Source organism: Mastigoproctus giganteus, chromosome 9 (assembly GCF_048544385.1).
Source record: "Mastigoproctus giganteus isolate SK-2022 chromosome 9, ASM4854438v1, whole genome shotgun sequence".
Taxonomy (NCBI): Eukaryota; Metazoa; Arthropoda; class Arachnida; order Uropygi; family Thelyphonidae; genus Mastigoproctus; species Mastigoproctus giganteus.
In genome coordinates, this window is record NC_143583.1 from 170,656,969 (window position 1) to 170,670,349 (window position 13,381).

The following is a 13,381-nucleotide window of genomic DNA, read 5'->3' on the forward strand; positions in this document are numbered from 1 at the left end:
AGCAAACCCTTAGCCATAATTATGAGAACATCCTTAAAATTCAGGGAAGTACCCACAGACTTGAGAAGTGCAATGTATCCCCAATTCACAAAGGAAATCAAAGAGTGACACGAGTAATTACAGACCAGATAGTTTAACTTCTATTCTGGTGAAGTAATGGAGTCACTGGTTAAAGAAGCAGTGCAAGCTCATCTAGACAATACTGCAATTACACTTCAGACACAGCATGGATTTGTTAAGGGGAAATCTTGCCTGACCAATCTGAGTGGATACTATGATGTGGTCACAAAGGAACTGGATGCAATAATAATTTTGATGTCATATACAGTCAGTCCTCGTATAACATGTGTTTACACTACACGAATTCGATCATACATGATTTATAAATAGGGGAACAATATTGTATGTAACACGAACCAGATTCGCTTACGCAAGATTCGCCTTTGTGTTTATAAGAAATGGCAGTCAAACATGGAATCACCCCAACTGAACGCAACATGTAGGAATGAAGAGAAGATTCTGAAAATGTATTTATGTTTTTTATATCAGTGAAGGGGAAACACATTTCACCATAATAACATAAGAACCCACACAATTCCAGCTATTGGTATTATCGAAAATGCAATTAGATCGAGTTTGCTACCAGTTTATAACAGATTCCACTAGCAGAAAAGCAACTGTAAATTGTTTTTATTGTTTTATGGTAGTAATCCGCAGAAATGTGCTTTAGTAAAATGTGAGCTAGTGAGGTGTTAATACTGTTTCTGCCTTTACGGTGTTGTTTATTCAGTTGCTACATGCATGCAGCTTTGTTTATGCGTATCAAGCATTTTGTAATTTTGTAATTACATTTTGTGGCCAGTTCGCATCAGTTGATAGAGAAAAAATATGAAATTGTGAAATGCTTTGAGCGAAATGAAAGACCATGTGATATTGCATGTGCTACAGGCCGAAATGAGGCAACGTCAAGAATTAGAAAGAATGCAGAGAAAATAAAAACAAATTTTTCATAGCAGGAACAACTCAAAGCGTAATTAAAATCCATTAGATCAAAACACAAAGAATTGGAAGAGATGGAACGGCTGTCATCTGTTTGGATAGAAAAATCAAACAAAAAACAAGTTTGCTTACGATAGAAGCAAAAGCATTAGCAATATTTTATTATGTAATAATTGTAATAAAATACGTAAGTATTTTATTGCGATTATTTATTGTGTTTGGTAATGTTTTGTTACAAATGTGTGTTCACTCTTGGGTAGTCGGCACCTAACCCTATTTTTCCCATAGGGCCTGTTGTTTATATTGTACGATTTTGCATTGCACGAGAGTTTCTAGGAACACAACTATCGTGCTATACGAGGACTGACTGTACTTGGATTTCAGAAAAGCTTTTGATACTGTTGCACATAAAAGACTGCTGTACAAATTGGAGCAGTATAGCATTAAGGGCAAATTGCTGCTATGGATAAAAGGATGGTTGAGTGGAAGAAGACAGAGAGTGGTAATCTGGATACTGCTCTTCGTGGACTAATGTTATTAGTGGAGTCCCCGGGTTTTAGTGTTGAGATCATTGTTGTTTTCTATGTTTATCAATGATATTGATAAAGGTATAACAGGCTTAATGTCCAAGTTTGCAGATGATACAAAGGTTGTCAGGGTTGTTAACGACAATAATGATGGTACACTGCTGCAACAGGATTTAGAAAAATTGGGCAGATGAGCTGAGAAGTGGCAACCAAAGTTTACTATTGACAAATGCAAAGTACTGCATATGGTGGCAGGAACCCTAGAACAACGTACCAACTGTACATTTGGTTGGTTAGGGATTTTTTTGGTGCATCAGCATCTATGGCCATAGTGCACCACCAACTGTGCAGTACTACACTCAGGGTAGTGGAGAATGAAAAAGACCTGGGGTAATTGTGCGGTCAGATATGAAGTTTTCTGAGCAGTGCAGACAGGCTGCCGGAGCAGGTCATGGAGTCTTGTCAGTGATATACAGGAATTTTGCTAAAAATTTCTACTGCACAAGCCTTTCACAATCTCTTCAGGCCTGAAGTGATTGAAAAGAATCTCATCCTCATCATGTGCTCCCCTCCTATTCCTGGGCAAAATTCTAGACTATTTCAAATTTAACCATATTTCAGATTTTTCTGAATGTTGCCAGATACCAGTGACGTAAATTCACATATCTCCTATGCTTAGCATCATTAGTACCAAAGGGTACAAAATGTGTATCTTTAAAAGGTGATAATTGAAAAGAATCTCATCCTCATCATGTGCTCCCCTCCTATTCCTGGGCAAAATTCTAGACTATTTCAAATTTAACCATATTTCAGATTTTTCTGAATGTTGCCAGATACCAGTGACGTAAATTCACATATCTCCTATGCTTAGCATCATTAGTACCAAAGGGTACAAAATGTGTACCTTTAAAAGGTGATAACTGTTCTATATCATTAACTTTTTCCCATTGCAGACTTACCCTGATCCTGTTCGACCTATCCTTTTTTAAATAGCATATTTTTCAACAGAGGCAGTAAATTTATAGCCATTTCTTGTGGAACTAGCAACTTCTACTTTCGTTTAAAAGTGGAAAGTGCCACTCATGCTGCCTGATGCAGGAGTCCATACTTGGACTCCTGCAAGGTGAAAACAAGTGTTATTTTTTTGTAAAAAAACACAAATTTTAATATCTGATAAAAAATTTAACAATTTTAAGTTTGTTTGCAAATGCTTTCTTGCTTTTAATCATAATTTCTGAAACTAACAATGGGTGGATCAAAAAAAAAAAAAAAAAAAACAAACAAAAAAAAAAGTATGCATTAAACTGCTGTTATACCTGGTGAAGAAGTAATTGCAGGTGAACTAGTAGGTCTACTCAAAGTTTCTTCATTCCTTTCTGTGGGGATAATATCAACAGGAGACTTTGTTGATTGGACCAAACCAGTAGGCTTCAGTTTCACATTAGTAAGTGGACTGGAAGAGTTGTCGTTTTCAAAGAAAGTTTTCTCTTCCATGTTCTGAATTTAAAAATTAATATATTAAAACATTTAAGCAGAAACACTTAATATACTGAATATATTAATAAAACAGTGCATATCTGTTTTTAGCATCAAAAATCAAAGTTTCCTTCTTACCATAAAAGAAAAAGGAATTTTTACTCGCTAACAGAATTTAGAACTGTCTTTACACCTTTCTCTTCCTTCCTTCTTTCCTTACTGACACTATATATATTATTTCATTGCAAAAAAAAAAGAAAAAGTATTTTCTTGACATAAAAATTTTTTTCTAAATATATGGTAAATATACCTGTTATGGTTTCTATTGATTGTTCATGTGAATAACCTAAGTTCTTTGATGGACTTCAAATTCATACGATAAGGACAAACTGCTAATAATTTAAACAGGATTGTTTATATCAGTGCAAAGTCAAAAGCTACAATGGTATTGTGTCTGCAAGGGAATAACTACGCTTGACTATGATACATAATTGCAAGTCAGCATTTTCCCATTCTGCGTGCTAAAATCCATGTGGTATTCCAAAATATGGTAATATATTTTTAGTCTCTATCATTTAAATTATAAATGATATAATTTAAATTTTAAACTGCCAATAAAAATTTAAGCATTTGAGAGATTGCCTAACTTGGTAAAAAATGACTATCATATTAGACAGGGCTTTGGTCCAATGGAAATGGTATAATCATAGATAATCCAGTTTATTTTTCTGGTGAGCTGAATAATACTTTGTACTATATTTCACAGTATAAAGTTCCTGTTCAGGGTAGGGTAAGTTACGTTAGACCTGCGCACCATAGAATAAGTGATACTACAGAGGAGAGACTAATCGAAACTACACTTGAATGTGAATACGGTACCAGGCCCTAATGGCATATAACCAGTTGTACCGAAAAAGACTGTGACAAACTTCTAGAGTTGATCATGAGAAGATTATTGTACTCATGAGTAATCCTCTTTAATTGGAGAAATTGCAACTTATTGCAAATCTACAAATTGGGTGCGGGCGGGATGAAAGGGACTATGGACTAGTCAGTTTGACCTCAGTAATTGGGATGGATTAGTGTATGGTCAAAGGTGCATTAAAAGGTCATCTTGACAAGTATAATATCCTAAGTCAGGGGTTCTCAAACTGTGGGTTGCAACTCCTTGGGGAGGGGGTAAGGACAAACTTCTTGACAGGTTTTATTGTTGATTGTTTTATTACTGCTTTATTTGATATACAGATTAAATTTTAAAGTAATCACAGGCAACCCCCTCAACTGGAGACAATGTAACTTATTTAGAATCCACAAATGGGGGAAGAGGAGCCAAACACTACTTAAAAGTAAGTGATATGTTTATTTCTTCCCAACCCAAGTGAAATCATTAGTTTTATTCATGGGTGACATACAGATTATTTTATCATTTTAAGGAATTACACAAATCCATTTGTCATTTAGGAAGATCATAGTACATAACAAAGAATTTGAGAACCTCTCTCCAAAGTGGATTACACTACTTCTTTTTAAAAGGGAAAATTTTGCTTGGCCAAACTGATAAACTATAATGATGTGGTCATATAGGTACTGGATTCAAGGGACAGTTCTGACATTATATAAGTAGACAATTTGAAATACTTCCGTATGAGAAGTTAGTATTAGCATTAGTTGAGGCATATGATGCAAGAAAGCAATCTTATAAAGCATCAGGCAAAAAAAAAACCTCCTCATTTCGCCCATTCGGTCACTCCAAATGTTTGTATAGTTCGGCCTTAAATTTATTTAAGCTATCAACTTCCACAACAACAGATGGAAGTCTATTCCAGCAATCAACTACCCATTGGCTAAAGGCAAATTAGTCTGAGCAAGCGGAAGTATCCCGTCACCATAGAGCCCGCTCAAACCATTCAATCAGATCACCTCGCAGGTGCCTAGTCTCCAGATGCTGCAACTTGCAGAACTTAAGCCTTTCTTCGTAAGCGCACCCCTTTGTTCCTCTCACCAATCTTGTTGCCCTTCTCTGTACTCATTCTAGCAACTCTATATCTTTCCTAAAATGAGGCTTCCAGACCTGTATGCAATACTCAAGGTAGGGCCTGACCACTGCCTTAGACAAAGGGATAATCACCTCCTTGTCTCTGCTGGAAAAATTCTTATATATCATTGACAAAACTCCATGACCTGCTCTGGCAGCCCATCTGCACTGCTCAGAGAATATAATATCTGACTGCACAATTACCCCTCAGACTTTTTCATACTCTACTGCCCTCAGTGTAGTACCACACAGTTGGTACATTTCTCTTGGGTTACTGCTATCAATATGCAGTACTTTGCATTTGTCAATGTTAAACTTCAGTTGCCACTTCTCAGCCCATTTGCCCAACTTGATACTCCAACAGTCTAGATCCAGTAAGCTACTCCAACTGTCTAGATCCAGTTGGAGTAGCATACTGTCTTTACTGTTATTAACAACCCTGCCAACCTTTGTATCATCTGCAAACTCAGACATTAATCCTCATATACCTTCATCAATATCATTGATGAATACACAAAACAACAATGGGCTCAACACCAAACCCTGGGGGACTCCATTAATAACATTAGTCCACGTAGAGCAGTGTCCATTTATTACCACTCTCTGCCATCTCCTACTCAACCATCCCTTTATTCATTGCAGCAACTTTCCCTTAATGGCATACCACTCCAATTTGTACAGCAGTCTTCCATGTTCAACAGTATCAAAAGCTTTCCTAAAAATCCAAGTATACGATAACAAAATTATTTTTTGCATCCAGTTACTTTGTGACCACATCGTAGTATCCAATCCGATTGGTCAGACAAGACTTCCCCTTAACAAACCCATGTTGTGTCTGAACTATTACCGCAGTCTTGTTTAAGTGATCTTGTATCACCTCTTTAATCAGTGACTCCATTATCTCCCCCAGAACAAGTTAAACTAGCAAGCCTATAATTATTCTTGTCACCCTTTGAACTACTTTTGTGAATTGGGGATATATTTGCACATCTCCAGTCAATGTGGACCTCCCCTGAATCTAAGGATGCACTCATAATTATGGGTAAGGGTTTGCTGACTTCTCTTGCTGCCTACTTCAATATAACTGGATAGATTCCATCCACGCCATAAAAGACCCCATAAAAATTCTCTTCATCTTGATGGGATTCTAACCCACTCCTTTTTTAAATGGCGTGGAAGAAGAGTGATCATAACCACTGTGTTATGATCACTGATCGACTAAATAGGTTGCCACTCGGGCAACCTATTTAGTTGACCCAGGGGGTCACATCTGGTGAGTATGGGCTTGGCACACCCAGGGACCTGAGCTGGATATCATCATTCTCTTTCTTGGTGTTTCTGACTCCAGCTTGCTCTCTCTCTCTCTCTCTCTCTCTCTCTCTCTCTCTCTCTCTCTCTCTCTCTCTCTCTCTCTCTCTCAGGATAATGCAGAAATTTTTTTTGGCTGGTGCAGCATAAGCCTCATACTTCCTTGCACCATATAGCTAATAATAATAATTTAAGGATTTACTGTAGAGTTTATTTTCCCTCAACAATGTGCCTTATGTACGGTGTTTTCTTTTTTCTTTCTTTCTTTTTTTTTTTTTTAATGGTGAAGTTCATGTTTACAACAATAATACATGGATAGGCATAAAATCTTGGGGCACCACTTAAAATCAAAAATAAACTGGCATTCTCAGTTGCTTTATTTGTTTAACTTCCTAAATAAGATTATTGTTACTGGTGCCCAAAGCCAATTTTTTTTTATGTAAAAAAAAAAGTAAAGTGCAGCCATTATCAACCCACTGCAGGATGGAAGCCTCCTCAACAATTCATGCTTAGGTAGCACTGAGCAAACTAAGTTTGCTACTTAGTGCACTGATCTCATATTGTGGAGGCACCTTCACTACGAGTTTCCTTGGTATTGCACTACTCTAAATAAAACACAGCTCTAGTGGAGAAGTATACTGCTGTTTTATTTAAAGTGTTTTCTACTGCCCAGACCAGAGTTTTGACTCTGTTTGAAGGCTCACACTGGTGAGCAGGTAAACAATGTGAAGACCTTAGCAACCCAGTGATAGATGTAACCATAATAATATGAGATGCAACAGAGTTCACAAAAATAAAATTAGGCTGATTAAGCGATTGGCAAAAGTCAGTGCTACAAGTACTAAAATACATTATTGTAAGGGGCCAAAGCTATTTTCCTTGTGTAGCTTGTGATGCTACTTCAGATATAATTTTATATTCCTATATATCAATCATTTAAATTAAATAAAATACTCTGATAGCATGTATTCAGAGAATAAAATAATTTTTTTTCAAGATTTTGAAATAATAACTGGTAGGAAAATGCTCAATGCACTAATTTCCTAATCATCATATTAATTTAAGCTTTAAAATTCAAGTTTATATAAATTTTATCATATAGGGTGTACAATATCTATAACCATACCTGCTTTGTAAATTGCATTCCTGAAGCTCTTTTTTCATGTCGAGCTCTCATTTCAGCTAAGAGACCAGGACTGCCACCTGAAGGAATAAAACAGATACCAAATTTTAACAAGTTTCTCAATCTTGCTTCTACTTCTATAGATGATCTGTCTCATATGCATAATATAATCATTCACAACTAAGATTTGAAACTGACTAATATAATGAGTAATGCTTTTGTCGTTGTTTTTTTTGGTTTTTAGGAGCATTAGCAACTAAGACCATATTGCTCCGGGATATGCGGTGGTCATTCCCTGACCTTTCTGCATCCGCCGTATTTGGTGGTTACGGGCTCGAACCCCGGTCTAATCAAGAAGTGTGTGCTGCGCACTGCTGCTCCTTCCCACCTGGCTACGGAGGCACCCTAATGAGTAATGCTTGCCCAACTATACTTTGAAATACGTTTTTTTATATAGAAATTAAAAAGAAATAAGATAAATTTTAAGTGAATATAAAATAGTCAGGCTTCTAGAAGAACACTAAATTTGTAATGTGCTAGTAAAGAATGAAATATTAGATAGTTAATGACACTAAAGAAAACAAAATTAATGCAAGCCACTTGAAACCACTGAGTTAAACTGTCACGTACATTTCCAGAACTTTACTATTACTTCTTCGGTGGAAGGATAAGCAAATTATCCTTGCAAATGAGGAAATATTTGCACAAAACATTAGCAATTTTCATTAGCAATTCAGCTAATGAAAATTAGCTGAATTCCTTGTTAACCTGATATAATTTTTTACCATATGAGCCAGATATGATATTGTTGCCTTTTTAACCAATTATAAAAAGTAGAAAGAATAGTTTTAAAGAATAACTGTGACCAGTGGCCATTCATGTTGCTTATGCCTTGGGCCAGCATTGACCATTTCCTCTTTTTGTGTGCATGCATGCATGTTTTTCCATCCTTCCACTGATGAAAGGGAAAGGGGGTTCTCTGGAAATATTTTACCTTTGTATTATTAGTTCCTTGCCAATGTCAATCAAACTTTACAGTTATTTGGAGATACAGCCATTCTACAGTAATAAAATTGCCATTTCATTTGTTCAACTAAAAACTGCTGCCAATGAAACTTTTAATTTTTATACTCACATAGAGTTTGTATAATTTCTTCTTTATGGCTAGATACACTGCATCTATTTATTAGATTCATGCAATATATATTCAAGGTAACTCTGCCTTTTTCCAATTTGCTTATAAATTTTTGAGATCTTGTTTTCTGGATCTTGGGCAACTGCTTTGACCATTGACATGTCAGTTGCTTATATGGCAACAGGAAACTCTGCTATAGCTATATGTTCATTATTCTGAGAGTATCTGTCAATCAGTGGAGCAGTTTTATTTGTGGTTGCAATGTCTGACATTATATTTTACCCAGTAGGTATAAAGGGTATAAAGGTGGCAAACATGTAAATTACCAAATAAGTAAACATTATCTGTTGTTATTTTTTTATTTTGAGTCTAAATTTAAAATCTGTTGATTGCTGCAAAATCATTCCTGATAGGAGAAAATATAGATTCACATACAGAAATTAGGACAACAATCCAAGGAGATAATACTGCATATACAATGGAAAGGATTTTTTTTTTTTTTTGATTTCCTCATATATTTAGTTTTTGTTCTTATGTGCACAAATATACATTTATTCCTCAGCTGTGTCAGACTTTGCTCTGTTAAGTGAGAACAAACCATATAAACAGATATCGCTTAGGTTTTTACACAGCATACACATGGCAAAAATCAATCGATATGTATAAAATATGTACTGTAACATGTACTAAAATATTTTAAAGCACACAACTGAGCCTATTGTACACAACTGGCAAGAGGCTTAGTTGTGCATATAATCATGAACAAAGTTTTCTGCAAAATGCACTGATCAAATATTCTTATTATTACTAGCCATATAGTGCAAGGAAGCCTGAGGCTTATGCTGCATGAGCTAAAATAAATTTCCCAGTTACCCTGAGAGAGAGAGAGAGAGAGAGAGAGAGAGAGAGAGAGAGAGAGAGAGAGAGAGAGAGAGAGAGAGAAAAGGGAATCACCAAGGAAGAGAAAAGAAAAGAATGATGATATTCAGCTCAGGACCCTGGGTGTGCCAAGCCCATACTCACCAGATGTGACCCCTGGGTCTAAATTTTGTGAAGCAAATATCAGAATATGTGATCATTCAAATAAAAAGAAATACTCCTTAATGGATAAGTAGGTATGATCACTGAAAGACAAACAATGCAGCGATGAAATAGTTCCACAGGGTGAGAGATGCTAAATTATGTCAAAAGTTTAACATACAAAAGTTACAAAACATTAGTATTGACAATTAGTATAACATGGCAATTAGTATTGATTAGTGTATTAATATTGACAACATGAATGCAAGAAAGAAAAGCTTAAACAGAACCTTCAAGAAAAAAATAAATAAAATATTAAATTCATCTGTCTGTTTCCTTCTAATAATTTGTCCATGTTATATACTTTCACAACACTATGTGGAAGTTTATTCCAGAATAATTCCAACGATTATTCTGGCAGAATGCAAATTTCTACACACCTATTCTGCAACCAGGAATGAGATACACTTAAATAGAAAGGGTGCAAGAATATTTGCTGATGCTATTCAGGCAGAGTTAGGTGGGCTATCTTGGGGAGGGATACACCGACTAATAGATTAACAGTAGCCTCTGGCAGAGGTAAAAGTGATTCTTGCACTACACCTATTGAAATGCAATTGGGCAGCAGCCTGGAAAGCAAGGCAATGGGAATTTCAAGGACTGCTGCTGGGAGTCATAGTGGAACAATTAAATACACGGGCTGTGTTAGGGTAACTAAGAGTAGAAGCAGGTGCATGTATACTTGCATGAACACTAATGCTAGGAGTATAGTGAATAAATTCGATGCGCTTGAAGTGCTAGTCAAGACATCATAGGCAGATATTGTTGGGATATCAGAGACATGGTGTCACACAGACAAAAGAAGTGCAGAACTGGAATTTTGGGAGTATACAATGTGTACAGAAAGGATAGACGGGAGGGGAGGGGAGGGGAGGAGCAGTTAGGCTGTTAGTTAAGAAACACATAAAATCTAAGGAGGTGCATCCAATTGATGTTGGTGGACAATGCAATGCAATGTTGAGTCTGGTGTGACAAAAACACTGGGAAAGGAAAAATGAGATTAGGTGTGCGTTATCGGCCTAACGAATCTGATGAGTATAATGAGCAATCGTGCAGAGAAATAGAGTGGACCAGTAAATTAGAGTGTCTTATAGTGGGGGATTTTAATTTCCCGGATATTGACTGGAATTTGGGGATTGGTCACTAACACACTAGCAAGGCTTTTGTGGATTTATTGGATGATTATTTTCTACAGCAGCATGTTCGGGAGCCAACTAGAGGGAGTAATTCTCTTGATCTAATTATCAGTAGTGATTCTTCATGCATCAAGAATCTGCAGATAAAGGAACCACTAGGTGGCAGTGATCACAGTGTGCTGAAGTGGGATTTACTCAAAGAGATAACTACCATAAAGGGTAAAGGGAAGGGTTTTTGCTTTCGCAAAGGTGACTATGGTGGTTTGAGACAGTGTATAAATTCTATACGGTAGAACCAACTGATGATGTTACCAACAACAAATTCAAAATGGGAAAAATTCAAAGAATTAATCTTGGAAGCCACTAGGCTTTTCATACCAACAAAGAAATATTGTTCAAGATTTAGGCCTAAATGGATGTCAGATGAACTAATTAGACATGTGACAGAGAAGAAAAATGCATGGGATACATATAAATTAACATGTGACACAGAAGCTTATGACAGATATAAGCTGGTCTGTAACCAAGTTACAAAGGAGGTTAGGGAGGCGAAGGCAGTTTACGAGAAATCTTTGGCAAAGGATGCAAAGAAAAACAGCAAAGAGTTCTTTACATAAGTAAACTCTAGAAGGAAGGGGATGAATCAGATTGGTCCACTTGATATTAATGGTTCAACTGTTGATGATCCTGCTCAGGTGGCTAACAAAGTAAATGAGTATTTTGCATCTACATTCACCCATGAGGGGTTGTTCAGGGAGGGGAATGCCAGAGGTATTCACTCTGGCAGTAAGCTAGATAATCTTGTAATAACTAAGAGTAAAGTGTAGGAGAAATTGTTAAAGATAAACACAAGAAAGGCACCTGGGGTGGATGGAATCTATCCAGTTATATTAAAGGAGGCGGCAAAGGAAGTAAGCAAATCCTTAGCCATAATTATGAGAGCTTCCCTGGACTCAGGGAAGGTACCAATGGACTGGAGATGTGCAAAAGTCCCCCAGTCCACAAAAGAGGATCAAAGGGAAACAGGTAATTACAGACCTGTTATTTTAACTTCTGTTCCAGGAAAATTAATGGAGGTACTGGTTAAAGAAGCATTGCAGGATCATCTAGACAAGACTTCAGTTATACCTCGGACACAGCATGGGTTTGTTAAGGGGAAGTCTTGTCTGACTAATTTGATTGGATACTATGATGTAGTCAGAAAGGAACTGGATGCAAAGAATAACTTTGATATCATATACTTGGATCTTAGAAAAGCCTTTGATACTGTTACACATGGAAGACTGCTGCACAAATTGGAGCAGTGTGGCACTGGAGGCAAATTGCTGCTATGGATAAAGGGATGGTTGAGTGCGACAAGACAGAGAGTTGTAATCAATGAACACTGCTCTTCGTGGACTAACGTTATTAGTGGAGTCCCTCAGGGTTCAGTTTTGGGTCCATTGTTGTTTTCTGTATTCATTAATGATACTGATGATGGTATATCAGGCTTAATGTCCAAGTTTGCAGGCGATACAAAGGTTGGCAGAGTTGTTAATGACACTAATGACAGTACACTGCTGCAACAGGATCTAGAAAAGTTGAACAGATGAGATGAGAGGTGGAAAATGAAGTTTAACATTGACAAATGTAAAGTATTACATATGGGAAGCAGTAATCCCAGAGTAACCTATCAACTCTGTGGTACCACACTGACAGTAGTAGAGAATGAAAAAGACCTGGGGGTAATTGTGCAGGTAGTTATGAAGTTTTCTGAGCAGTGCGGACGGTATGTAAGAGTAGCTCATGGTGTCTTGTCAATGATATACAGGAATTTTTCTAGCAGGGATAAGGAGGTGATTATCCCCTTGTATAAGGCAATGGTCAGGCCACACCTTGAGTACTGTATACCGGTCTGGAGGCCCCATTTTAAGGATGTAGAGCTGTTGGAACGAGTACAGAGAAGGGCAACAAGATTAGTGAATTGAACAAAGGGTTGCTCTTACAAAGAAAGGCTTAAATTTTGCAAATTACAGTGTCTGGAGACTAGGCACCAGCGAGGTGATTTGATTGAGGTGTATAAAGCCTTGAATGGTTTGAGCAAGCTCAAGGTTATTGAAGAATCCCATCAGAATTCAGCATGCTCAAACCATTCAAGTTTGAGCGTGCTGAATTCTGATGGGATTCTTCCACTTGTTCAGATTACGAACCTAATGGGGCATAAATTCAAATTGAGGAAAGCCAGCTGTAGAATAGATGTGCGGAAATTTGCCTTTAGCCAGCGTGTGGTTAATTGCTGGAACATACTTCCATCTGTCGTTGTGGCAGTTGATAGGTTAAATAAATTTAAGGAAGAACTGGACAAACATTTAGAGGGAATGGTTGTGTGAATTTTTTTTTTTTTTTTGGATGATGCTACATAAGCTCATATGCTTACTTTCTTGCATCACATGCCATGATTACTATTAAAAATTTTCTGTTTATACTCTGGCACAACAACCAAGTCATTTGAGTTTACAATAAATCATCAATACAAATATTTATCGTATTTAGTAGTCACGGGCTTGAACCCCGGTCCACTCA

At 36.9% G+C, this 13,381-nt stretch overlaps 1 protein-coding gene across 4 annotated transcripts in view; it reads right to left on the bottom strand.

The window, feature by feature from the left end:
- The window catches only part of LRR (capping protein regulator and myosin 1 linker 1 leucine rich repeat protein), a 1,021,987-nt gene that overhangs the window by 139,058 nt on the left and 869,548 nt on the right, over positions 1-13,381 (bottom strand). For all 4 annotated transcript variants that reach the window (XM_090381859.1, XM_090381857.1, XM_090381858.1 and 1 more), the window contains 2 exons: positions 7,472-7,548; positions 2,843-3,023 (listed from right to left, as the gene is read on the bottom strand). In XM_090381859.1, the coding sequence (XP_090237985.1) occupies positions 2,843-3,023; positions 7,472-7,548 (258 nt within the window). The remainder of the gene's footprint in view (positions 1-2,842; positions 3,024-7,471; positions 7,549-13,381) is intronic.